Source organism: Triticum aestivum, chromosome 3B, assembly GCF_018294505.1.
Source record: "Triticum aestivum cultivar Chinese Spring chromosome 3B, IWGSC CS RefSeq v2.1, whole genome shotgun sequence".
NCBI classification, from domain to species: Eukaryota; Viridiplantae; Streptophyta; class Magnoliopsida; order Poales; family Poaceae; genus Triticum; species Triticum aestivum.
Window position 1 is genome coordinate 408,536,306 of NC_057801.1, and position 27,955 is coordinate 408,564,260.

Sequence of the window (27,955 nt, forward strand, 5' to 3'; positions counted from 1 at the left end):
ATACAGGTGGATCGCTTGATGACCTCAACCCATGGACAAGCATCCACCAGCCGCCGCACCAGGCCGAAGTAGCTCCCAGGCATGGCCTTATTGGGCCACAGCCGAACTATGAGGCCCTTCATGGCCTGTTCAGCCACCTTGTGGAGCTCGACCAGCTGCTTCAGCTGGTCGCTAAGGGGCACCGGATGTCCGGCCTCAGCATACTGAGACCAGAAGACCTTCTCCGTCGAGCTCCCCTCCTCGGCCCTGTAGAAACCGGCAGCATCGGACACACTGCAGGGCAGATCTGCGAACGCTCCTGGAGAGCTCCGAATTTGGGTAAGTAACAGGTAATTCACATTCACATGCTTGCTTTGCATGAAAATGCCTTACCCGCCGCTATTTTCTTCATGCCTCGATCTCCTGAAGGGCCTTGTGGGCTTCGGCCTTAGTGGCTTTGGCGCTCTCAAGAGCCGATGCAAGCTCGGACTCTCGAGTCTTCGGGTCGCGCTCCAAACTCTCATGCTTTTCCATGAGAGCCTGGAGCTCTTGCTGTACCTCCGCCACCCGCGCCTCCTGCTTCTCTCGCCCAGCACGCTCCACGACCACATTATGTTCGGCCGTAGACACCGCCTCCTTCAAGGTCGCCACCTCGTCCGTGGCCCCTGAAGTACCCATGTTATCCTTGTCATTTATCTTGCAACCAAATCCTTTTCTATAAGGTACAAATTTAATAAGGTGTTATTCACCTTCCTTGTCCTCGAGCTGCTTCTTGGCACGGCCGAGCTTGTTCTCGGACCGCTCGAGGCTTTGCTTCAAAGCATTAACCTCCGCAGTCAGTGCGGCAGAGGTCAGCAGCGCAGCCTGCAATCCCATATCGACATATTTATTAAGACTCTTGTGTATATCTTTTTAGATCCTCAGTCCGGCTTTTTCTTTCCGAACACCGAACCGAGCATCAGGGGCTACTGTCTATGCGGTACTATTTTACATATATTAATATTCTTACCTCAAAGCCTGATAGAAGGCTGCTACAGGCTTCGGTCAGCCCGCTTTTGGCGAGCTGGACCTTCTGAATCACCGCACTCATGACAGTGCGGTGTTCCTCCTCGATGGAAGCGCCGTTGAGCGCCTCCAACAAGTTATCCGGTGCCTCCGGTTGGACGGAGGCCGCCGGCTCCACGGTCTTGCCCTTCTTGCGAAGGGGCCGCCCGCCGGACTCCGGAACCACTGCAGGTTCCGGTGCGGAGTCCGGCACGAAGTCCGGGAGGTCACCCTGTGGCACCTCCGGGTCCTCCTCCTCCGGGTGGGTCCCTCTCTGGGATCCCACCTCGGCGTCGTCAGCATCACGGGGAGAGGAGGCGGTTGGAAGTGAAGTACTGTTCACATCCGACGAGCCCAAGGACCCGCTCGACGAAGCGGGAAGATCGTCCTTGGGCGGACTGCAGGGTTGTATGCAACATTAGAAAGACACCATGTGGCAAAAAGAAAAATCATGAAGTCATTCGGGAGTCCGGATACTTACGATCTCGCCAGGGGCTTGGCCCTTGGAGGCCAATCCTCGTCGTCATCACCGGCGTTGGCGGAACAGTACGGGGGAAGAGTTCTTCCCTTCTTGGACCCTTCGGCCTCCCTCGTTGGGGAGGCCCTCCTTTTCTTCCCTCCCCCCGCTGGGGGAGAGGCCTTCTTCTTCTCCTCCTCGTCCTCGGGGGAGGAGTCCGCCTCGGAGTCATCAGACACCTGAAAACGGGAACTCTTTCGAGTGCCCATGGCCTCCTTCTTGGCCTTCTTCTCCGGCACCACATGGGGTGCCGGAACCAGCAGCCCCGCTAAACAGGCGTCCGCTGGGTCTTCTGGCAAAGGAGCCGGACAGTTAGTCCGCTCGGCCTTCTTCAGCCAGTCCTATCAAAGGAGAGGGAGTTTAGATCCCGCATAGAGTCAAACTATGAAAAACAAGTGTCCCATAAAGGGTAGAATCGCTTACCTCGCTAGCCTGGCGCTGCGAGCGGAATCCGCGATCTTCGGTAGCGGATGCGGGAGCTTCGGCGCCCTTAAACAACACCTTCCAGGCATCTTCGTACCTCATGTCGAAGAGCCCGCTCAAGGTTCGGTGCTGAGCCGGATCGAACTCCCACAATTTAAAGGCCCGTTGTTGGCACGGGAGAATCCGGCGGATGAGCATGACCTGGACTACGTTGACAAGCTTGAGCTTCTTGTCCACCAGCTTCTGGATGCATGCTTGGAGTCCGGTCAGCTCCTCCGAATCGCCCCAAGTCAGGCCACTCTCTTTCCAAGAGGTGAGCCGTGTGGGGATGCCAGATCTGAATTCAGGGGCCGCTGCCCATTTAGGGTCACGCGGCTCGGTGATGTAGAACCACCCCGATTGCCACCCCTTGATGGTTTCCACGAAGGCGCCCTCGAGCCAAGTGACGTTGGGTATCCTGCCCACCATGGCGCCTCTGCACTCCGCTTGACTCCCTTTCACAACCTTCGGCTTGACATTGAAGGTCTTGAGCCACAAGCCGAAGTGGGGCTGGATGCAGAGGAAGGCCTCGCACACGACGATAAACGCAGAGATGTTGAGGATGAAATTCGGGGCTAGATCATGGAAGTCCAGGACGTAGTAGAATATGAGCCCCCGGACAAAGGGGTGAAGTGGGAAGCCCAGTCCGCGGAGGAAATGGGGAAGGAATACCACCCTCTCATGGGGCCTGAGGGTGGGGATGGGCTGCCCCTCGTCGGGGAGCCGGTGCGCGATGTCGCTGGACAGATATCCGGCGCTGCGCAGCTTCTTGATGTGCCCCTCCGTAACGGAGGAGGCCATCCACTTGTTTCCCGCTCTGGACATAGTTGGAGGAGGTTGAGGTGAGATGTGCGAACTTGGGCGCTGGAGCTCGAGTGAGCGGAGATGGATAAGCAAAGGAGGAAGAAGGCGTAGGTAAAAAGGTGGATCCTTATCCCCTTATATATGGACGGACGAAACTATGCGTCACCACCGGCCTGATAAAACTCGCTTTTCTCCCAAGCGCCGCAATCAATGGCGCGGTTGGGTTACCCACGTTCGTATTGATGAGAATCCCTGAATAAGGGGAACACGATCTCTGCTTCGACAAGACGTGCCAAGGAAACCGTTTCGCTAAACGCGCTGAGGTGGTATAATAAAAACGATTCAAGTAAAGGCTTGGTTGTGGTGTGACGTCACGCCACGAAATACGTCAGCGGATTGAACTCGTGTTAATATTATTCTCTCTACGGTGGAATGTGGAATTTATTTTGCAGAGCCGGATACTATCCTGGCGTTCACAATCTTCTATAAATTATTCGGAGGAGGAACCCGCCTTGCAATGCCGAAAACAATATGCGCGCCGGACTCGTCGTTATTGAAGCCTGGTTCAGGGGCTACTGAGGGAGTCCTGGACTAGGGGGTGTCCGGATAGCCGAACTATCATCATCGGCCGGACTCCAAGACTATGAAGATACAAGATTGAAGACTTTGTCCCGTGTCCGGATGGGACTTTCCTTGGCGTGGAAGGCAAGTTTGGCGATACGGATACGTAGATCTCCTACCATTGTAACCGACTCTGTGTAACCCTACCCCTCTCCGGTGTCTATATAAACCGGATGGTTTTAGTCCGTAGGACATAACAACAATAACAACAATCATACCATAGGCTAGCTTCTAGGGTTTAGCCTCCTTGATCTCGTGGTAGATCTACTCTTGTAATACCCACATCATCAATATCAATCAAGCAGGACGTAGGGTTTTACCTCCATCAAGAGGGCCCGAACCTGGGTAAAACATCGTGTCCCTTGTCTCCTGTTACCATCCGCCTAGACGCACAGTTCGGGACCCCCTACCCGAGATCCACCGGTTTTGACACCGACAACGGGTGTGTACGCGTCACTCCATCCTCTCTCTCCCCTCTAGCCAATACCAGACGAGACACAACCAACGGATCTTCACACAACAGAAAACAACCCAAGCCACGAAATATGTAGGACCAGGATCCAACGTGGGCCACCCGTCACTTGTGTGTAAAGGCAGCGACATGTGTGCAAGCGTCAGGCAATATGCTCCCACCAACAGTTGACACTGCAACCACGACGCGTGGCGCGCGCGGCGCGGCCGTCCGCGCACCCAAAAATGGTTCACCCAGCCAATCAGGTAAGAGGCCGAGCCCACAGGTCATCCTCCCCTATGAATGCACCGCGCAGTCAAAAGGAAGAACGAAATTTTCAACGAAGATCCAACGTCAACCAAGCCAAGAAACACCGGTTTGACCAGCATCCGATGGCCCAAATCGTAGCAAATCGAGGGAGCTTTGTGGAGACGAGTTGGCTAGCCTCATTATATGTTAAAATATAGCTTCAAAAAAAGAAAAGATGTATCTGCTGAAATTTTGGATAGACAACTGAAACGGCTGGGCCACTTGGGCTGAACAGGCGAGGGCCCGAACTCGAGCACCCGGCTTGTGTAACTGTGCACTGCAGAACAACAGGAACCCCTAAAAAAAACTGCAGAACAGCAGAAGCCTACGAGAACCAGCGTCCAGCCGACCAGCCGCCGCCGCGCGATAACCGGAGTTAATGGAGACGCCCACCCCATGGAGGGTCCTCGAGTTCTACAGCGGTATCGGCGGCATGGTACTCATATCCTCCTTCTACTTCCGTACTGCACCTGAATCCTGCGGCACATCTAACGGCGACTAGGGTTTTGTTTTGCCGCCTCCTTTGTTCGCAGCGGTACTCCCTTGCGTCGTCGGGCGTTCGAGCGGAGGTGGTGGAGGCCTTTGACATCAACGACGTCGCCAACGACGTCTACGAGCACAACTTCGGCCACCGCCCCTCCCAGGTGCGTCCCGATCCCCCAGAAATATATAAGCCCTGGCAAACTTGGATCTAGGCGAAAACCGGAAGTTTCTTGCTGTGCTAACTGTTAAGCACTACTGATTCGTGGTGGTGAAAATTTTAGGTGACGAAACTGGGATATGTATTGTCCTGATACCGGTAGTATCTCGACTAGCAGTGAGGATTAACTGCGCCCATCAGTTTATTTTTTTACACCGCAAGTACCCTTCTTAGCATGTATGCATTGTGCTCTATGCAGAATTTTCTCATACATTTGATTACTAAATTGGAAGGAATACTTGAAGAATTTATTTGAACTGACTACATTGTTAGAAAGAAGTTGACTATAGGCTGGTTGGATTTTTACTGATGATTCATCATGTCATTGTTAGATACATAAATTAAGGCATACACGATCTATATTGCAGCAGAGGAACATGTTAATTTTGGCCGCACTACATCTACATGTACTGTTATGTCACTGCAGGGAAACATTCAAACACTCACTGCTGGTGATCTAGATAAGTACAAGGCACATGCATGGCTCCTTTCTCCTCCATGTCAACCATACACACGGCAAGGTTTGCTTCTGGAGCAGCTTCCTTTTGACATTACCTGCTTCAGTTTCAAATTTCACTAATAAGTGGATTGCCATGCAGGACTTCAGAAACATTCAGCTGATGCTCGGGCATTTTCATTTATAAAGATTTTAAACCTTATGCAAAACATGAGCTTTCCTCCACAAATGTTATTTGTGGAAAATGTTGTCGGATTCGAGGTTTTTTTAAGCTTAAAATTATTTGAATCACAGTTGACTGTAGTATTTGGACCTCTATCAATATCAATTGCTTGTTACAGGTGTCTGATACACACGACCAGTTGTTAGCGGTCCTTTCAACTCTCAATTTCAACACACAAGAATTCATCCTAAGCCCCTTGCAGTTTGGTGTCCCATATTCTAGACCGCGCTACTTCTGTTTGGTAAGAACTTGTGCATCCACCTGCTGTTCCATTGCAATCAGTCGGCATATCTTAGCAACAACATGTCATGGATCTTATTTACGTTATTATCTCAATTCTTCGTCACTCTGGAAGCCCCAAAATGTGCAAAATGAGCGTGAGTAGATTCAAGGAGTATGTTGCTTATAAGTGGTAAAAATATGAGTTTGCCAAGCACCTAGAAGAGATCATAGCTAACCATAAGAAGCTATTCTGGGTTTCCAGTTTCTTCAGAAGTGGGAAACTTCAGGAGACAGTTCCTGAGGAATTCCATAACTATTTAACCATACTTTATCTACAGGCAAAACAGGAATCTATGTCTTTTCCAAATCCATCAGTCAATGACAAGCTGCTTAGGGCACCTACATGCCTAACATTGAACACTATGAGAACTCAGATTAGCTATGACCAGAATGAAGATGATCTGGAAGTAGTATGTAATCCAATAAGAAACTTCCTTGAAGCACAGAGTATTGGAGATAAGGAATGTTCAGCCATCATCTCTGACTGTAAGTACAGGTCTGCAGTTTGTATTTAAATTGTCAGTATGTTTGAAGCAGCAGGTCCACCAATGTAGTTTCAGCGCCACTCTCTATTATGTAGTTAAGGAGGCTGATGGATGCACTCTGATTGAAACTGCTTCACATGACTACACAGTTCCACTAAGCTTGATTGAACGGTGGGGAAATGCTATGGGTATCCTTAGTTCCTTCTTGACACTTGTCTTCATAATGGGTAGGAATGTACTTCTGCATACATGTTATTGCTACCTTTTTGTTAACCAATGCTTCACTGTGGTGAGTTGGTGAATCCTTGACTGTTTGTAAGATATTGTATACCCTGAATCAAAACGGTGCTGCTGTTTTACTAAAAGTTATTATCGCTATGTGAAGGGCACAGGCTCTGTACTGGTTACATCTAAAGTAAGGCTCTTCTCTTGCCTGTCTTCAGTTCCAGTCTTCAGTTTTTTTTCACCACTAACCCTCTGGTGTTACCTCATTATTTTCACGATTCCTTATTTTGTGATAATATTCTTCAAATTATAGAACCTCAAACCAGTTCCAAAAGAGAACCTTGAAATGTCTTCACTGAATGAGTTGGGTTTACGGTTTTTCACCCCTCGAGAGGTGAATACTTTCTCATAATTTCACATATATTTACATACTTCTGTTCTCTTATGATTCATAGCATGTGGTATTCATTTATTTTCCAGGTCGCTAATTTGCATTCATTTCCCCCGAGTTTCCGTTTTCCGGGTCACATAAGCCTCAGACAACAGTAAGTGTTTTTAGTCCCACCTTTCCCTCTGTGATGTGAATTCAGGAAGCTACGTTTTGATCATGATTCATCCAGTAATAATGTGAAAGAGTCAGTCATTTGTCTTACTAGAAATCATTATCCACTAGTTGAATGACACTTTGCTCATTTTGTAGGTATGCCATGCTGGGTAATAGTCTGAGCGTAGCGGTTGTGGCTCCTTTGCTGCGCTATCTGTTTGCCGAGACATAGACAAGTTCTCAATCATTTGGCAGGTGATATTGACCTTGGCCCGCCATCTGATATTTGTCAAAATCTTGCCACACTTGAGTTGCAAGTATGATATTTTATCCATCAGTTTTTGTGTGTCTCCAATCTGTGCATTGTTGTGAGTTGTGATCATGCTCATCCTTCACCGAGCTTGAGGACTTGCGGTCAATTCGCCGACGGTGCAGTTTCACCGAGCTTGAGGACTTGCGGTCAATTCGCCGACGGCCTAGCAGGTATTATAGTGAAGAGGTGGGTGCGTCCAAAATAAGGTGGCGTGTACCGATGTACGGCCGAAGCTCAGCCTTTGGATCTACTGTACCAGATACCACTGCCAGTCCCAAGTATTAGCGGTCGACCTCTGTGTTGTGCCTTCCACTCCACAGCCATATTTATGTTGCAACATTGCATGTTTTGAGGTCCAGTTAGTAATGTGATATTTTTGTTTAGGGCAAGTGTAATGTGATACTCCCTCCGGTCCTTTTTACTCTGCATATAAGAATTGTCTGAAGTCAAACTTCGTAAAGTTTGACTATATTTATATGAAAAAAATTCAACATCTACAATGATAAAGTTATACAACATGAAAATTTGAGCTATGACGCATCTAATGATAATGATTACACATTGTGAATGTTTGTATTTTTTTTATAAAATTGATCAAACTTTACGAGGTTTGTCTTCAAACAAATACATAAACATTAACGCCCACATGTCGAATATACCATACATGTGGTGGATATCGGCGTCCAACAAATATTATATGCAAACTAAAAAGGACCGGAGGGAGTACTATGTGATGACATATCGTGCAAGAAATGGATGCACATCAAATCCCACTATGTACATCCACGAGGTACATCCACGAGCCTCGGCTTTCAATTTCAAAAGTTTCTGTTCAACCCTTGTGAACAACATAGCCAGTCGTGTCCATCATTTTACTCGATCATTTCCGAGAAACACATCGCCGTCACTTCATTTTCACCCGTGATCTCGCTCCCCCAAATATTCTAACATTCTATAAAGTTCAACTCGAAAAGAAAAAAACATTTTATATACAATTCAGAAATGCATCGTGACCTGCAAACTGAGCCTAGCTCAGATGGTTAGATTTCTTGTAATGGAACCTGTTGGAGAACGTAGTAATTTCAAAAATTTCCTACGCACACGCAAGATCATGGTGATGTATAGCAACGAGAGGGGAGAGTGTTGTCCACGTACCCTCGTAGACCGAAAGCGGAAGCGTTAGCACAACGCGGTTGATGTAGTCGTGCGTCTTCACGATCCGACCAATCCAAGTACCAAATGTACGGCACCTCCGAGTTCAGCACACGTTCAGCTCGATGACGTCCCACGAACTCCGATCCAGTAGAGCTTTGCGGGAGAGTTCCTCAGCACGACGGCGTGATGACGGTGTTGATGATGCTACCGACGCAGGGCTTCGCCTAAGCACCGTTACAATATTACCAAGGTGGAATATGGTGGAGGGGGGCACCGCACACGGCTAAGAGATCAATGATCAAATGTTGTGTCTCCAAGGGGTGCCCCTCTGCCCGTATATAAAGGAGTGGAGGAGGGGGAGGGCCGGCCCTCTCTATGGCGCGCCCTAGGGGAGTCCTACTCCCATCGGGAGTAGGATTCCCCCTTTCCTAGTAGAACTAGGAGCCCTTCCAAGTAGCAGGAGTAGGAGAGAAGGAAAGGAAGGAGGGGGCGCCACCCCTCCCCTAGTCCAATTCGGACTAAGCCTTAGGGGGGGGGCAACCTCCCCTCTCTCTTTCCCCTAAAGCCCAATAAGGCCCATATACTCCCTGGCGAATTCCCGCAACTCTCTGGTACTCCGATAAATACCCGATCACTCGGAACCTTTCCGATGTCCGAATATAGTCGTCCAATATATCGGTCTTTATGTCTCGACCATTTCGAGACTCCTCGTAATGTCCCGGATCTCATCCGGGACTCCGAACTCCTTTGGTCCATCAAAACACATAAACTCATAATACTGATCGTCACCGAACTTTAAGCATGCGGACCCTACGGGTTCGAGAACTATGTAGACATGACCGAGACACGTCTCCGGTCAATAACCAATAGCGGAACCTGGATGCTCATATTGGCTCCTACATATTCTACGAAGATCTTTATGGGTCAAACCGCATAACAACATACGTTGTCCCTTTGTCATCGGTATGTTACTTGCCTGAGATTCGATCGTCGGTATCTCAATACCTAGCTCAATCTCGTTACCAGCAAGTTTATTTACTCGTTCCGTAATGCATCATCCCGCAACGAACTCATTAGTCACATTGCTTGCAAGGCTTATAGTGATGTGCATTACCGAGAGGGCCTAGAGATACCTCTCCGATAATCGGAGTGACAAAACCTAATCTCGAAATACGCCAACCCAACATGTACCTTCGAAGACACCTGTAGTACTCCTTTATAATCACCCAATTACGTTGTGACGTTTGGTAGCACCCAAAGTGTTCCTCCGGTAAACGGGAGTTGCATAATCTCATAGTTACAGGAACATGTATAAGTCATGAAGAAAGCAATAGCAATATACTAAACGATCAAGTGCTAGGCTAACGGAATGGGTCATATCAATCACATCATTCTCCTAATGATGTGATCCCGTTAATCAAATGACAACTCATGTCTATGGTTAGGAAACTTAACCATCTTTGATTAATGAGCTAGTCAAGTAGAGGCATACTAGTGACACTATGTTTGTCTATGTATTCACAGATATATTATGTTTCCGATTAATACAATTCTAGCATGAATAATAAACATTTATCATGAAATAAGGAAATAAATAATAACTTTATTATTGCCTCTAGGGCATATTTCCTTCAGTCTCCCACTTGCACTAGAGTCAATAATCTAGTTCACATCACCATGTGATTTAACACTAATATTCACATCTGTATGTGATTAACACCCATAGTTCACATCTTCATGTGACCAACACCCAAAGGGTTTACTAGAGTCAATAATCTAGTTCACATTGATATATGATTAACACCCAAAGAGTACTAAGGTGTGATCATCTTTTGCTCGTCAGAGAAGTTTAGTCAACGGGTCTGTCACATTCAGAGCCGTATGTATTTTGCAAAAAATTATATGTCTACAATGCTCTACACGGAGCTACTCTAGCTAATTGCTCCCACTTTCAATATGTATCCAGATTGAGACTTAGAGTCATCTGGATCAGTGTCAAAACTTGCATCGACGTAACCCTTTACGACGAACCTTTTGTCACCTCCATAATCGAGAAACATATCCTTATTCCACTAAGGTTAATTTTGACCAATGTCCAGTGATCTACTCCTAGATCACTATTGTACTCCCTTGCCAAACTCAGGGCAGGGTATACAATAGGTCTGGTACATAGCATGGCATACTTTATAAAACCTATGACTGAAGCATAGGGAATTTTCATTCTCTTTCTATTTTCTGCCATGGTCGGGATTTGAGTCTTACTCAATTTCACACCTTTGCAACACAGGCAAGAACTCCTTCTTTGACTGTTCCATTTTGAACTACTTCAAAAACTTGTCAAGGTATATACTCATTGAAAAACTTATCAAGCGTCTTGATCTATCTCAATAGATCTTGATGCTCAATATGTAAGTAGCTTTACTGAGGTCTTTCTTTTGAAAAACTCCTTTCAAACACTCCTTTATGCTTTCCAGAAAATTCTACATCATTTCCGATCAAAAATATGTTATTCACATATACTTATCAGAAAGGCTGTAGTGCTCCCACTCACTTTCTTGTAAATACAGGCTTCACCGCAAGTCCGTATAAAACTATATGCTTTGATCAACTTATCAAAACGTATATTCCAACTCCGAGATGCTTGCACCAGTCCATAGATGGATCACTGGAGCTTGCATATTTTGTTAGCACCTTTAGGATTGACAAAACCTTCTGGTTGCATCATATACAACTCTTCTTTAATAAATTCATTAAGGAATGCAGTTTTGACATCCATTTGCCAGATTTCATAAAATGTGGCAATTGCTAACATGATTCGGACAGACTTTTAAGCATCGATACGAGTGAGAAAATCTCATTGTATTCAACACATTGAACTTTGTCAAAAACCCTTTTCGACAAGTCTAGCTTTGTAGATAGTAACACTACTATCAGCGTCCGTCTCCCTCTTGAGGATCCATTTATTTTCTATGGCTTTCCGATCATCAGGTAAGTCAATCAAAGTCCACACTTTGTTCTCATACATGGATCCCATCTCAGATTTCATGGCCTCAATCCATTTCACGGAATCTGGGCTCATCATCGCTTCCTCATAGTTCGTAGGTTCATCATGGTCAAGTAACATGACCTCCAGAACAAGATTACCATACCACTCTGGTGTGGATCTTACTCTGGTTGACCTACGAGGTTCAGTAGTAACTTGATCTGAAGTTACATGATCATCATCATTAGCTTCCTCACTAATTGGTGTAGGAGTCACAGGAACAGATTTCTGTGATGAACTACTTTCCAATAAGGGAGCAGGTACAATTACCTCATCAAGTTCTACTTTCCTCCCACTCACTTCTTTCAAGAAAACTCCTTCTCTAGAAAGGATCCATTCTTAGCAACAACGATCTTGCCTTCGGATCTGTGATAGAAGGTGTGCCCAACTGTCTTCTTTGGGTATCCTATGAAGACACATTTCTCCCATTTGGGTTTGAGCTTATCAGGATGAAACGTTTTCACATAAGCATCGCAATCCCAAACTTTAAGAAACGATAGCTTAGGTTTCTTGCTAAATCACAGTTCATATGGTGTCGTCTCAACGGATTTAGATGATGCCCTTTTTTTAACGTGAATGCAGCTGTCTCTAATGCATAACTCCAAAACGATAGTGGTAAATTGGTAAGAGACATCATAGATCGCACCATATCTAGTAAAGTATGATTACGACGTTCGGACACACCATTACATTGTGGTGTTCCAGGTGGCATGAGTTGCGAAACTATTTCACATTGTTTCAAATGAAGACCAAACTCGTAACTCAAATATTCGTCTCCACGATGAGATCGTAGAAACTTTACTTTCTTGTTATGATGATTTTCCACTTCACTCTGAAATTCTTTGAACTTTTCAAATGTTTCAGACTTATGTTTCATCAAGTAGATATACCCATATATGCTCAAATCATCTGTGGAGGTCAGAAAATAACGATACCTGCCGCGAGCCTCAACACTTATCGGATCGCATACATCAGTATGTATTATTTCCTATAAGTCAGTTGCTCGCTCCATTGTTCCGTAGAACGGAGTCTTAGTCATCTTGTCCATAAGGCATGGTTCGCAAGCATCAAGTGATTCATAATCAAGTGATTCCAAAATCCCATCAGCATGGAGTTTCTTCATGCGCTTTACACCAATATGATCTAAACGGCAGTGCCACAAATAAGTTGCACTATCATTATCAACTTTGCATCTTTTGGCATCAATATTATGAATATGTGTATCACTACAATCGAGATCCAACAAACTATTTTCATTGGGTGTATGACCATCGAAGGTTTTATTCATGTAAACAGAACAACAATTATTCTCCGACTTTAAATGAATAACCGTATTGCAATAAACATGATTAAATCATATTCATGCTCAACGCAAACGCCAAATAACATTTATTTAGGTTTAACACTAATCCCGAAATTATAGGGAGTGTGCGATGATGATCATATCAATCTTGGAACCACTTCCAACACACATCGTCACTTCACCGTCAACTAGTCTCTGTTTATTCTGTAACTCCTATTTTGAGTTACTAATCTTAGCAACCGAACAAGTATCAAATACTCAGGGGCTACTATAAACACTAGTAAGGTACACATCAATAACCTGTATATCAAATATACCCTTTGTTCACTTTGCCATCCTTATTATCTACCAAATATTCAGGGCATTTCCGCTTCCAGTGACCATTTCCTTTGTAGTAGAAGCACTCAGTTTCAGGCTTTGGTCCAGCTTTGGGCTTCTTCGCGGGAGTGAGAACTTGCTTGTCATTCTACTTGAAGTTCCCTTTCTTTCCCTTTGCCCATTTCTTGAAACTAGTGGTCTTGTCAATCATCAACACTTGATGCTCTTTCTTGATTTCTACCTTCGTCGATTTTCAACATCACGAAGAGCTCGGGAATCGTTTTCTTCATCCCTTGCATACTATAGTTCATCACGAAGTTCTAGTAACTTGGTGATGATGACTAGAGAATTCTGTCGATCACTATCTTATCTAGAAGATTAACTCCCACTTTATTCAAGCGATTGTAGTACCCAGACAATCTGAGCACATGCTCACTAGTTGAGCAATTCTCTTCCATCTTTTAGCTATAGAACTTGTTGGAGACTTCATATCTCTCAACTCGGGTATTTGCTTGAAATATTAACTTCAACTCCTGGAACATCTCATATGGTCCATGACGTTCAAAACGTCTTTGAAGTCCCGATTCTAAGCCATTAAGTATGGTGCACTAAACTATCAAGTAGTCATCATATTGAGCTAGCCAAACGTTCATAACGTTTGCATCTGCTCCTGCAATAGGTCTGTCGCCTAGTGGCGCATAAGGACATAATTCTTCTATGCAGCAATGAGGATAAACCTCAGATATGTAAGGGCATATTTATCCCTTAGGTGTTTTGGTGATTGATGACAATGCTTTTGCAGACTAATTGTGTGCCTTGAGTTTCTCAGATACTTCATCACTAGGCACGAGACAATTCGGTGCCCCTCGGAGACTATTGAAGTAGGCGTTGTTCTACATTTCTCTTTGGTGGATTTGAGTCATAGGAGAGCCGTACTATTAAGAGGGGGTTCGCGTCGGAAAGGTTTGGGTGGAATCAACACGTACACTTGTCCTACCTTTCCTTGCACTTTGGAGCATCTCTTCGTTATCCTAGTTGTGCCTAAATCTGACGGCTACTGCTGTACTTGCGGTAGTACCGCAAGCACCAGCAGTAGTATCGCTGTGGGTCACGGAAGTACCGCTCCTCTGGAGACTTAGTATCGTGGCTCCCAGGCCTAGTGCCGCTCCGGTACGGTAATAGGGGCGGATGTAATTTTTTACATCCACGCCCCCACGGTAGTACCGCTCGTCCAGCGCGGTAGTACCGTGGGAGCCCACGGTAGTACCGCTCCCCAGGAGTCGTAGTACCGTGGCCCTCCTACCTAGTACCGCGGCGTCACGGTAGTAGGAGTGGATGTAATTTTTTACATCCGCGCCTCAACGGTAGTACCGTGCCTCGTGCGCGGTAGTACCGCGTTGGATTTTCGCACTGTCTCATTTTCAGCGGAAGTAGGCACAGATGTAATTTATTTCATCCGCGCTCTTCCTAGGCAATGACTTTCCTGCCTTGCGGTAGTACCGCAAGGGGGAGCAGTAGTACCATGCAAGCGGTAGTACTGCACCCAAGTCAGGCAAGTCCCGGCCTCTGCTGCTACCGCGGTAGTATCGTGGTCCGCCACGGTAGTACCGCGCGGCCTTGCGGTAGTACCGCGCCCCTAGAGCGGTAGTACCGCGTGTCGCAGGCTGAATTTGAGGATAACGGTTGGATCTCTTCCACGAGTATAAAAGGGGCGTCTCCTACCTCTAGTTGACTACCTCTTCCACCTCTAAGCTCCATTGTTGCTCTAAGCTCCATTTTCGCCTGATCTCTCTGCCTAGCCAATCAAACTTGTTGATTTGCTCGGGATTGGGTGACAAGGGCCCTATCTACACTTCCACCAAGAGATATTCGATTCCCCCCACTTATCCCTTGCGGATCTTGTTACTCTTGGGTGTTTGAGCACCCTAGATGGTTGAGGTCACCTCGAAGCCATACTCCATTGTGGTGAAGCTTCGTGGTGTTGTTGGGAGCCTCCAATTGTTGTGGAGATTGCCCCAACCTTGTTTGTAAAGGTTCGGTCGCCGCCTTCAAGGGCACCAATAGTGGAATCATGGCATCTCGCATCGTGTGAGGGCGTGAGGAGAATACGGTGGCCCTAGTGGCTTCTTGGGGAGCATTGTGCCTCCACACCGCTGTAACGGAGACGTATTTCCCTTTAAAAGGAAGGAACTTCGGTAACACATCCTCGTCTTCACCGGCTCCACTCTTGGTTATTTCGTGCCTTTACTTTTGCAAGCCTACTTGTGTTGTATCCCTTGCTTGCTCATGTTCTAGTTGTTGTTGCATCATATAGGTTGCTCACTTAGTTGCACATCTAGACAACCTATTTTGTTGCAAAGTTTAATTTGGTAAAGAAAAGCTTAAAAATTGTTAGTTGCCTATTCACCCTCCCTCTAGTCAACCATATCGATCCTTTCAATTGGTATCAGAGCCTCGTCTCTTTATTAAGGACTTTGCCGTCCAAAGAGTATGGTTGACACCAACGATGGTGCGGAGGAGCACTCCGGTGTGAATCCCATCTCGTCTTCGGCTGAAGGGGGAACCTCGATCTCACGTGAGGAATTCAATGTGGCTTTAGACACATTGAAAACCTCCATGACGGCCGAGGTTAAAAGCATGTTTACTGAATTCCTAGAAGGACTTAAACAATCTACCTCGCCGATGAAAGTGGGTGATCCCACTAAAAAGGTGACGGATGCTACCTCCGACAAGGGGGGAGCTAACATTGAAAAGAGTCCTTCTACTAGTGGTAGAAATGGCGCCGGCATCTTTGCCCATGTGGAACCCCCAATTTATGGAGGGCCGATCCCCTCCACTCATTTGAATCATGCCGGTCCTCCTCCTAAATATGAGAAACATGAAGATTTTGATTCTTGGGTTTATCGCTTCAAGCGTCATTTAAAACATGTGAACACTAACCTTTGGAGAATCATTGAAGAAGGTTTCTATCCTCATGACCCAAGCAACTTCACCCCTCGAGAAGCCATGGACAATCAATTCAATGAGAGTGCTCTCTTCATCATCCAAGATGCAATCCTTCCCGAAGATCTCCCTCATCTTCGACCTCATGCCATGGCTAAAGAAGCATGGAAATGTGTTGATGTCACACCCTAGTTAGCCATGCATTAGAGTGTTGCATCATGTTTACTCTTTCATCAGAAACCTGAAATGGGGATGACAGAACCCCCAGTCCCCTCTGAAACCAATTAGGGTTTACTAAAAGCTTTTTCAATGAACCTGAAATGCCCTTCTAAAATGCCCATCATTTTTGTCTTGGTTCAGAACCTCTGCCAAAAGTGATGCACATTTTCCTAGGCCATCTTAGGGTTTTTGAATTAAATCATAAATATTTGATTTTGGGCATTTAAAATTATATAAAATATTTAAATGCTCAAATATCTCCAAACTAAAATGTTTCATGTTGGAAATAATCCAACTATGGACCAGGAGTAGTTTGGTGATTTTAGGAGTTGCCTAAGTATTTTATTTAATTCAACAAAGTTGCAGAAGTATTAAAAAAACAGAAACAGTAAGAAAATGGAAAAACTTACCTGACGCCTGCTCCCGGCCCACCTGCCGGCCCAGCCCAGCGCCGCTCCAGCGAGCTGCTTGCCGGCCAGGCAGGCAGGCAGGTGCCCGACGGCGACCGCAGCGCGCGCCACGCACCTGCTCGCCGCCTCGCCGCTCCCCTCGCCCAGTGACAGCGTTGGCATCAGAGCCGGACTGCCTGTAGGTTCTCCAAGCCAAACTGGTTGATGTTGAGTCTAGAAATTCTTTAGTTATATGTAGGGGAATTGTTTGTGGGTGGAACGTAAGGCTCTTTTTACTCCTTTATCTTATGACATTCTGATCTGAGTCAGTCTATTCTTCCACCGAGGGTTAAGGAATTAGGATCTATTCTCTCTATCAGGATCACGTGTTACTAATCAGTAGTACCTTATAGGGTTGATGGATACAAGCCTAGTTCAGTTCTACTACCACGTTATGTTGTTAGGATGGACTCAGAACTTTGATATGATGATGTTGAGTGTGTATGAAATCCTTTGTCAAATGTCTCAAAATCCTTCTTGAGCATTTACAGCTGTTATGCTGCCGAAATTTTGCTAGAAATTCTAATGCCTTTGCATTATGATTGTGTTTTCAGATGGCCACTCGCGACCTCAATCAAGTGGTTCGCCTGACTCGATGCCTAGATGTACCCGGCCATACTGCCATGTTGGTCAGGGTAATGACTGAGGCCGGATACCGTTGGTATCCTGAGTACACGGTCGAAGAGCAATTCCGAGACTTTAATCAAAGCTAGTATCTCTGCACTGTCAGGATATTTCCATCTTATCCTGGGTCCACCGAGCCCCTTCACTGCTCCTATGGACTCGGGGTTACTATTGAGATGGCTGTGCAGGACGCCGCCTACTCTATGATGACCATCATGCGAGTCAGGTCTGGCCTATTTCGGGACTCTGATTTCCGGTATATGCCAGGATCACTTCCGGGAGCACAAGGGTATCTCCAGGCTATCTATGCTGACCCCACCCAGGAGGATTCACGGACTCGCACCACTGCTGAGATGCTCGAGGATAAGGACCGTGAAAATCGGGCCTTGAGGTTAGAGCTCTTCAATACCCGTGCTGACCATTGGGCCACATTGACTCGGTTTGCACCGGCGGTGCAAGCTGGATATTCGGATATGCACGATCTCTATCCTGTGAGATCTGCTCTGCCAGACGTGATGGGTTGGCGTGATGTAGGAGGCATCACCCCACCTCGCGGTCCCCGCAGGCCACCGTCTGTTGGTCCAAGACCTCATCCTAGCCCCTATGGTCCACAAGCTCTGCGAGATCGTCTGTTTCCGGATGATCATGTTGAGCTTCCAGGCTATGGAGGTGACTTCTACGAGGACTACTACGGATCGGTCTGAGTTAGTGGTAGTATCACTAGTTCGTGTTAGCTGTGTTGTCTATCATCCTGCGTGACTCGTGGGATATGACCTAGCTGTATCGCCTTCCGGAGGTGTAGAAAAATAATGTATAGGAGCTGGGAATGCCTCCGATGAGATGTAATCCTCTTTTCACCATAATAGTACCTTGTTTGGTCTTGTACTAAACCCTGTATGGTGTGTATGACGATGGAATAAAGAAGCAGTTTCTGTATCTACCATGTCATACGGATGATCATCTTGCATTCCGAGTTATTCCTTACATTCTGTATCCTATGTCGGAATTTTATCATTCTGACTAAATCATTGTCTTGTTTACCTAGGATGGTCAACACGCGCACTAACCCTGCTCCTCAAGAGCAGGCCGAAGGCAGTGAAGTCAGGAATGCAAATCTGCCTCATCCTCCTTCCCTAGCCGAGGTTATGATGGAAGCCGAAAGAAACAAGCGGGAGACCAACCGTTTGTTGGAGCGTATTGAACAGAACACAGCACACCATCAGAGGACTAACGTGGTGTCACTCAGTGATTTTATCAAGTTACATCCACCCACGTTCCACCACTCCGTCGAGCCTCTCGACGCTGATGACTGGCTTCGCAGTATCTCTCACAAGCTGCGTTCCGCGCTAGTAGCTGAGGCTGACAAGGTCACCTTTGCTGCATATCATCTTGAAGGCCCCGCCAGTCTATGGTGGGAGAATTATGGAGCTATGCGCCCAGCGGGCCATGTCACTACTTGGGCTGAATTCAGCGAGGCTTTCCGTGAACATCACATTTCGGAGGGTCTCATGGACCGTAAACGTGAGGAATTTTGCAGTTTCACTCAGGGCCGACTCTCTGTGGATGCTTACAGCAGGGAGTTTGGTAACCTCGCACGATATGCAACTGAGGAAGTTTCTACTGATGCCAAGAAGCAAGCAAGGTTCCGTAAGGGACTTAGTCCTGAGCTTCGCCACGACCTCCGTCTGCATGAGTGCACATCTTTTCAGAAACTTGTTAACAAGGCCAGCAGTGCTGAGACTGGTCAGACTGATTATGATGCAACACGCAAGCATGGCCGTGACATGGGTTCCTCATCCGGTGCTGGTCCTCAGAAGCGCCGCGTGTGGGTGCCCAACACCGCCCTGCCACCCAGGTTCACACCGAGGCCATCCTTCCAGGCGCCTCGCCCCGTTCAACAGTCTGCACCAGCCAAGCCCTATGGGGGTCCAACCAACAATGCTCCTCCACGTACCAGTTCCGTGACTTGTTTCAAGTGTGGGGAATCTGGCCACTATATGCGTGAGTGTCCCCAGACCAACCCCAACCAATCTGCTAAAGCTGTTGGCCGTGGCAAGCCGACAGGGAAAGTGTTCCACGCCAAGCCGGCCACCGCTACACGTGGCCATGTCAACTGTATCTCTGCCGAAGAAGCTCAAGAGGATCCCAACGTCGTTCTCGGTACGCTCCTTGTTAATTGCCACCCGGCATCTGTTCTTTTCGATACCGGAGCCTCTCATTCATTTATATCCGATAACTATGCTCGTTTGCATAACACCGCATTTTGTGACATGCCATCCACTATGGAAATTTCTACTCCTGGTTCTAGATGGCAGACCTCCAGGGTAAGTTATGGAAATGAAATCCAAGTCGACAGACTTGTTTTCCTTGCATCTTTGATAGCTCTCAAATTTTCAGATATTAATATCATTTTGGGTATGGACTGGATGTCAGCTCATCATGCCAAAATTGATTGCTTCTCTAGGACTGTTCAACTCACTCATCCTTCGGGGAAGATAGTCAATGTCTTGACCCGATTAGCCAAGCGACAATTATATTCTCTTAACGCCAGCCCTTTGCCAGACCTTGAGGATGTTCCGGTAGTCCGTGACTTCCCGGATGTCTTCCCAGAGGAATTGCCAGGTGTTCCACCTGACAGGGATGTTGAGTTCGTAATAGACCTCATTCCAGGAACCGTTCCGATTGCTAGAAGACCCTATAAGATGGCACCACTAGAACTAGCCGAGCTTAAGAAACAACTCGATGAGTCCTTGAAAAAGGGTTTCATCTGACCTAGTTCATCTCCGTGGGCTTGCCCCGTCCTATTCGTCAAGAAGAAGGATGGTACGGACCGGATGGTTGTAGATTATCGACCTGTCAATTTGGTCACAATCAAGAACAAATATCCGCTCCCCAGGATCAACGACCTGTATGATCAGCTCGCTGGATCCCCAGTCTTCTCCAAGATGGATTTGAGGTTGGGCTACCATCAAATCAAAATCAGAAACGGGGACATTCCTAAAACGGCCTTTGTTACTCGTTATGGCCAATACGAGTACACCGTCATGTCCTTCGGTTTAACCAACGCTCCAGCCACCTTTTCTCGGTTAATGAACTCAATCTTCATGGAGTATTTGGATAAATTCGTCGTGGTTTATCTCGATGATATACTCATCTACTCCAAGAACGAGGAAGAACATGCCGAACATCTAAGGCTAGTGTTGAAGAAACTTCGAGAGCATCGCCTTTATGCCAAATTTTCTAAATGTGAATTCTAGTTGTCGGAAGTGACCTATCTGGGTCATGTAACATCTGGTAAAGGTATTGCTGTTAACCCTGAGCGAGTTCAAGCCGTCCTTAATTGGACTCCACCTGAATTGGTCAAGCAAGTTCGGAGTTTTCTGGGCTTAGCGAGCTATTGTCGTCGCTTTGTCGAGAACTTCTCCAAAGTTGCTAAACCTCTAACCGAACTCCTCAAGAAAGATAAAAAGTTCGAATGGACTCCACAATGTGAGCACAGCTTTCAGGAACTAAAAAGACGCCTGACTTCTGCTCCCGTACTGGTACCGCCAGACTTCTCCAAGGACTTTGTTATCTACTGCGACGCCTCGCGACAAGGACTAGGTTGCATTCTCATGCAAGATCGACACGTAATTGCTTACGCTTCACGGCAATTGCACCCACATGAGGAGAATTATCCTACTCATGATCTAGAGCTTGCAGCTGTAGTCTATGCACTTAAGACCTGGCGACATTGCCTCCTCGGTAACCATTGCGAAATATTCACCGATCACCAAAGTCTGAAGTACATTTTCACCCAACCGGATTTGAATCTCAGGCAAAGACGTTGGGTTGAGTTGATCACAGATTTCGACTTAGGAATAACTTACACCCCAGGGAAAGCCAACGTCATGGCTGATGCGCTAAGTCGGAAATCTTATTGTAACAACCTAATGCTACAACAAAGTCAACCGCTTCTCCATGAGGAATTTCGGAAGCTTAACCTTCACATTGTTCCTCAAGGTTTTCTTTCCACCTTGGTGGCGAAACCTACCCTTACGGACCAGATCATCAAAGCACAGAAGGTAGATCCGGGAATTTCCCGCATCAAGAGAAACATCAAGAAAGGAGTTGCAAATTGTTTCTCCATTAATGATCCAGGGGTCGTATACTTCGGGAATCGACTAGTGGTTCCCAAAGTGCGAAACCTGAGGCGATTGATCCTTAAGGAGGCTCATGAATCTCCTCTCACCATTCATCCCGGTAGTACTAAGATGTATCAGGACCTACGCCAGAGGTTCTGGTGGACTAGGATGAAGAGAGAAATTGCTCAGTATATTGCTAGCTGCGACATCTGCCGTCGTGTAAAAGCAGAGCATCAACGGCCTGCTGGCACCCTTCAACCCTTAGCTATTCCTGAATGGAAATGGGATAAAATTGGTATGGACTTCATTACCGGTTTTCCCAGGACCAAAAGAGGGAATAATGCTATCTTCGTCGTTGTTGATCGTCTTTCCAAAGTGGCCCATTTCTTACCTGTTCGCGAGAGTATAACCGCTAGTCAGCTGGCAGACTTATACATCTCCCGAATAGTGTCTCTCCATGGTGTTCCCTTGGAAATTAACTCGGATAGAGGAAGTCTTTTCACCTCTCGATTTTGGGAAAGTTTCCAAAACGCCATGGGAACCCGCCTTTCCTTTAGCACCGCTTTTCACCCTCAATCGAGTGGTCAAGTGGAACGTGTCAACCAGATCCTAGAAGACATGCTTCGAGCCTCTGTTATCTCATTCGGAATGGATTGGGAGAAGTGCCTTCCATTTGCCGAATTCGCTTACAACAACAGCTATCAATCTAGCTTGGGTAAAGCCCCTTTTGAAGTTCTCTATGGACGACGGTGTCGAACACCCCTTAACTGGTCAGAGACCGGGGAAAGACAATTCTTTGGCCCGGATATGATTCAGGAAGCAGAAGAGCAAGTTCGCATCGTTCGTGAAAAGTTGAAAACAGCCCAATCTCGTCAAAAGAGTCAATATGACCGAAAACATAAGGCTATGACTTTCGAGGTTGACGAGAAGGCTTACCTTCGGGTTACCCCTCTGAAGGGAACCCATCGTTTCGGTATCAAAGGCAAATTGGCTCCTCGTTATATTGGACCTTTTCGCATTCTCGCTAAACGAGGAGAAGTTGCCTACCAGTTGGAACTACCTCCGCACCTCTCCAGAGTCCACGATGTCTTCCACGTTTCTCAACTCAGGCGTTGCTTCTCGGATCCTATCCGTGGAGTGGACTACGAAACGCTTGATCTCCAAGATAATCTTACATATCGAGAGTACCCCATTCGTATCCTCGATCAGGCCGAGCGTACCACTCGACGTCATAATATCAAGTTTCTCAAAGTACAATGGTCGCACCATTCTGAGGATGAAGCAACTTGGGAAAGGGAGGATCGTCTTCGACTTGAGTATCCCGCCTTCTTTCCGGAGGAACCCAAATCTCGGGACGAGATTCTTTTGAGTGGGGGTGAGTTGTCACACCCTAGTTAGCCATGCATTAGAGTGTTGCATCATGTTTACTCTTTCATCAGAAACCTGAAATGGGGATGACAGAACCCCCAGTCCCCTCTGAAACCAATTAGGGTTTACTAAAAGCTTTTTCAATGAACCTGAAATGCCCTTCTAAAATGCCCATCATTTTTGTCTTGGTTCAGAACCTCTGCCAAAAGTGATGCACATTTTCCTAGGCCATCTTAGGGTTTTTGAATTAAATCATAAATATTTGATTTTGGGCATTTAAAATTATATAAAATATTTAAATGCTCAAATATCTCCAAACTAAAATGTTTCATGTTGGAAATAATCCAACTATGGACCAGGAGTAGTTTGGTGATTTTAGGAGTTGCCTAAGTATTTTATTTAATTCAACAAAGTTGCAGAAGTATTAAAAAAACAGAAACAGTAAGAAAATGGAAAAACTTACCTGACGCCTGCTCCCGGCCCACCTGCCAGCCCAGCCCAGCGCCGCTCCAGCGAGCTGCTTGCCGGCCAGGCAGGCAGGCAGGTGCCCGACGGCGACCGCAGCGCGCGCCACGCACCTGCTCGCCGCCTCGCCGCTCCCCTCGCCCGGTGACGTCGTGGATCGGCCTCCCTCGCTCCCCCGAACCCCCCAGACACCCCCTCTCCTCTCCAGCTCCTCCCCCTCGCGCTCCCCCGCCATGACCGACGCCACCATCGCCGTGCCTTCGTCATAGCCGTGCTCCCCGCCGCCCGTGCGTCCTCTCATCGTGTCCAGGAGCTCCGCCGCTGTCCACTCCATCGAGCAAGCCGAGCCCCGAGCGCTCGCAACGCCCGAGTCCACCACAACGACCTCGCCCGAACCGCCGTCGCCGGAGATCCCCTTCAACGCCGTCGTCGCTCCGGTCCATCTCCGGCCGCACCAAGGGCTTCGTCGCACTCACTGTGAGCTTAGCCATCTGCCCCCCTCCTTTTCTTGCTCCCGAGCTGTGTAGCGACCTCCCGGAGCTCAACCGCACCCACCGCCGTGGAGCTCGTCGCCGACGTGCTCCCGGTCACCCTCCGACCACTCCACGGTGTCCATCATGCTCACCATGTCACGTAGCACCTAGCTAGCTACTCCCCGCGCCTCACCGACCCCTCTAGCGTCAAGTTCGTCTTCGGCCGAACCCCGGTGGCCGCCAAAGTCGTCGCCGGCGCCAACTCCGGCCACCCCGACCCCAACGGACTCCACCAAGAGCTGCGGCTCGTCCTCAGCTCCACTCCGGTGGTCTCCGCGATCCATTTGGCGGCCGAAACAGCCAAAACCACTTCCGCCGCCGCGTCGGGCTCGCCGGCGGCTAAACACCGGTGCAGCCGACCCGGGTTTGACCACGGGTGGGCCCTGGTTGACTCCCCTGAGTCAATGACAGGTGGGGCCCAGCCCTGTTAATTAAACATGTTTAGTTTTAATTAAACTTTAATTAATCTAATCACACTGACACGCGGGACCCACTGTCAGGTTTGACCCGGACGTGTCCCGTTGACCTGCTGACGTCACACTGACGTCAGGCTGACGCAATAATTGATTTTCTGGAATTATTCTAATATAGGAAATTCCAGAATATAGTTTAAACTTTAAAAATTCATAACTTTTATTCTGTAACTCCAAATCAGACAAATTATATATGAAAAATGATCAGAAAAATCCAATCTATCCATCTGTACTATTTTCATGCATGATTAAACAAGTTAACCTGATGTTTAATACAGAACAAGGAAAAACACTTTAAAGGGCCATGTTTGAGTTTGAAATTTGAATCTTTGATTCAAACTGGTTCAAACCCTTCTGGTCTTAGTTGCATTAGCCCAACACACTCATATTGCTATGTTTCATGCATGCATCATATTGTTGCACATTGTTTGGTGATGGTTGTGTATCGGTGTTCTTGCGGCAGGTTCTGCCTCCGAGGAGTACCGTGATTACCCTAACAAAGAACCGTATCAGTGCATCGAACCATCAGGCAAGCAACCAACCATTTGATCATATCGATACAATCCTATGTTCTCGCTCCTGCTCTCTTTTACTGCATTAAGACAACGCGTTTCAAACTGTTGTGTGCCACGGTAGTTGAACCCACTTCCTCTGCATGACCTGTCATTGCCACAGTAACTAGATGAAACCCACTAGCATGTGTAGGATTTGATTGAGCCATATGTATGTGTTGTTCCTACCTTGCTATGCCTGCTATGCTTAGAGTCGTGTCAGGTCTGGTTCATCTGGGTGATGGGCTAGAGTGAAATGATTATGTCAGTAATGAGAGTGGTGTGGTGAACACAAATTGGTAAAGGTATCGATGAGAGGCCATGTAGGAGTACATGGTGGGTTGTTTCATTGAAGCCGACCTTAAGCACTGAGATCTGTATGTGTGATTTAAGAATCAGCTACTACCATGCATTGGGCCCGAAACCAATGGACCCTCTCGGCTTCTTATTCACCCTAGTTCTCCGTCCAGGAGTTGCAAGTAGTTTCTGGTGTTTGTAGCCTACTGGAGGCCGTGGACAGCGCTGACCGTAGGGGTGGGCTGTGATGCGGTAGGTACATGGCCGGGTGTACCGAATACCCGTTAGGTATCTCGGGAACCCTGTTCACATCGTTCGGGGCCATATGGGAAACCTCGGCCGGACTCCCTACGGATGGAACCTGGATAGGCGATAAACCTGGACTGGAGGCTTAGGTGATTAGGTAGGTCGTGGCCGACACCCACGTTGGGCTTCCGCTTGAAGGTTGCCAAGTACATGTCGTGTAAACGACGGTAAGTGGTGAGAGCGTGTATGAAGAAGTACACCCCTGCAGGGTTATCATGATCTATTTGAATAGCCGCGTCCGCGGTAAAGGACTACTTGGTTGCCTATACAGTTCATAGACAAGTAAATGGAAACTACTAAAAGCCTCAAGATAAGTGTGAGTGACGAGGATGGCTCTTCCGTAGGAAGACGGAGGTGGATCCTCGGTAGTGTATTGAATTGGTGAGTAGTGGACTCGTGTACGCAAAACCATTTCAAGTTGGAGTCTCGTAGGTTAGCCTAGCCAAGAGTCAAAGCTGGCTTGCTGCAACAACTCCACCAACCCTTCTTGATAATATGCATGTATGTAGGATCTGATATAAGTCTTGCTGAGTACCTTTGTACTCATGTTGCTATAATTTACATTTTTTACAGAAGACGCTGCAACCCCTTCTGATGGGTTCTACGTAGACGTTGACATCAATGAGTAGGCTAAGGCCCAGGTGGTGATCCTGAGCTTGTGAAGGACCACGTAGTATAGCTAGGCTTTCCAAGCCTCTTTTATTTTCTAGTTGTCTGTACTCAGACAAGTTACTTCCGCTGCTGGTTTGTATGACTGTATGACTTGAATGCTGGGTCGTGTGACCCGTACCTTTGTGTATGTTATGTATGGCTCTCTGAGCCTTAAATAAAGTACTTGTGTCATAGAGTCATGTTGTGATGCCTTGTTGTATTTGCACATATCGAGCATATTGTGTGTATGATTGAAATGCTTGGTATGTGTGGGATCTGACTATCTAGTTGTTTATCCTTAGTAGCCTCTCTTACCGGGAAATGTCTCCTAGTGTTACCACTGAGCCATGGTAGCTTGCTACTGCTCTGGAACACTTAGGCTGGCCGGCATGTGTCCTTCTTCGTTCCTGTGTCTATCCCTTCGGGGAAATGTCACGCATTGAGTACCGGAGTCCTGTTAGCCCGCTACAGCCCGGTTTACCGGAGTCCTGCTAGCCCAGTGCTACAGCCCGGACCCACTTGCTGATGACTGACACGTTCGTTGCTGGGTCATGGATGCCTGTCCCTGTAAGTCTGTGCCACTTTGGGTTTACAACTAGTCATGTCAGCCCGGGCTCCTTAACATATGGATGCTAGTGACACTATCATATACGTGAGCCAAAAGGCGCAAACGGTCCCGGGCAAAGGTAAGGCGACACCCGTGGGGATACCGTGCGTGAGGCCGCAAAGTGATATGAGGTGTTACAGGCTAGATCGATGTGTCATCGAGTCGGGGTCCTGACAGTTGAGTCTCTCTATCGAGGGAGTGCTAGCATTCAACGCTCCAACTATGAAGTGGTGCAAGATGAAGCCGATGAGTTTGCAATGAAAGAAGATGAAGAACCTCGTGAGCTCTTTCGAAGAGTGATCAAACTCGCGCTCTCACTCCGAGATCATGGAAGCAAGGACACGGATGACAACTGGATCAAGCGCAAGTTCCTCAAGGCCATGATGCCCTACAACAAGGCCATGTCCTCCGTCATTCGTCAAAGACTGGACTTCCACTCCATGACCTCAAGTGAAGTGTTGGATGAGTTTGTTGCAATGAGCATCTTGGACAAGATCGCCGACAATGCGGTGCTCCGTTCTCAAAGGGCAAAGAAGCCCAACCTTGATTTGAAGGCCAAGGTTATCATGGAAGAAGAGGAAGAAGTGGAAGATGAGGAGAGTAATCCCGAAGACACCAAGTATGATTATCATGAGCGCATGGCCCTTGCTTCAAGACAATTTTGGAGCAAGAAGAATTCAAGACCCAACTTCAACAAGAACAACTCAAGTGGCATCAAGGGCAAGCAACGAGTTGTGGCAATGTGAGCCATTTCATTGCGGATTGCCCTTACGAGAAGCGGGAAGACAATGGTGGCAAATTCATCCGAAAAGACAAAGCCAAGTCCTTCCCCAACAAGAACAACTTCGCCAAGAAGACTCCAACTTGTGGGTTGGTGGTTCAAGAAGAATACCAAGAGGATGACGATGATGATGAAAGTGGAGAAGCAATGGCCATGGCATTCGTTGCCATTGCTACTACTCCCCCGGTGTCTCTCTTTGATTCACCCAATGAAAACATCACCGCCAAGTGCCTCATGGATAAAGCTTCAAACAAGGTAACCCCCAACATCACAACCACCATCATTACTAATCCCTCCTTGGAGGATTGCATTGATGAACATGTTGAGTC

At 47.2% G+C, this 27,955-nt stretch overlaps 1 protein-coding gene across 2 annotated transcripts; it reads left to right on the top strand.

Annotated features, from left to right (window-relative positions):
* The first annotated feature begins 4,437 nt into the window (after positions 1 to 4,437).
* On the top strand, positions 4,438 to 7,913 carry LOC123070101 (tRNA (cytosine(38)-C(5))-methyltransferase 2). Of its 2 annotated transcripts, XR_006433383.1 has the most exons (12): positions 4,451 to 4,623; positions 4,721 to 4,831; positions 5,315 to 5,408; positions 5,487 to 5,605; positions 5,686 to 5,808; positions 6,128 to 6,335; positions 6,430 to 6,522; positions 6,655 to 6,749; positions 6,873 to 6,953; positions 7,040 to 7,104; positions 7,260 to 7,484; positions 7,589 to 7,913. XR_006433383.1 is itself a non-coding variant. In XM_044493122.1 (11 exons), exons 1-11 carry the CDS (start codon positions 4,567 to 4,569, stop codon positions 7,333 to 7,335), a joined length of 1,122 nt encoding a protein of 373 aa, XP_044349057.1. In that variant the 5' UTR covers positions 4,438 to 4,566; the 3' UTR covers positions 7,336 to 7,913. The 2 variants fall into 2 exon arrangements, 1 of the variants encoding a protein (XP_044349057.1); XM_044493122.1 differs by having other exon boundaries at positions 4,438 to 4,623; positions 7,260 to 7,913.
* The last annotated feature ends 20,042 nt before the right edge of the window (positions 7,914 to 27,955 follow it).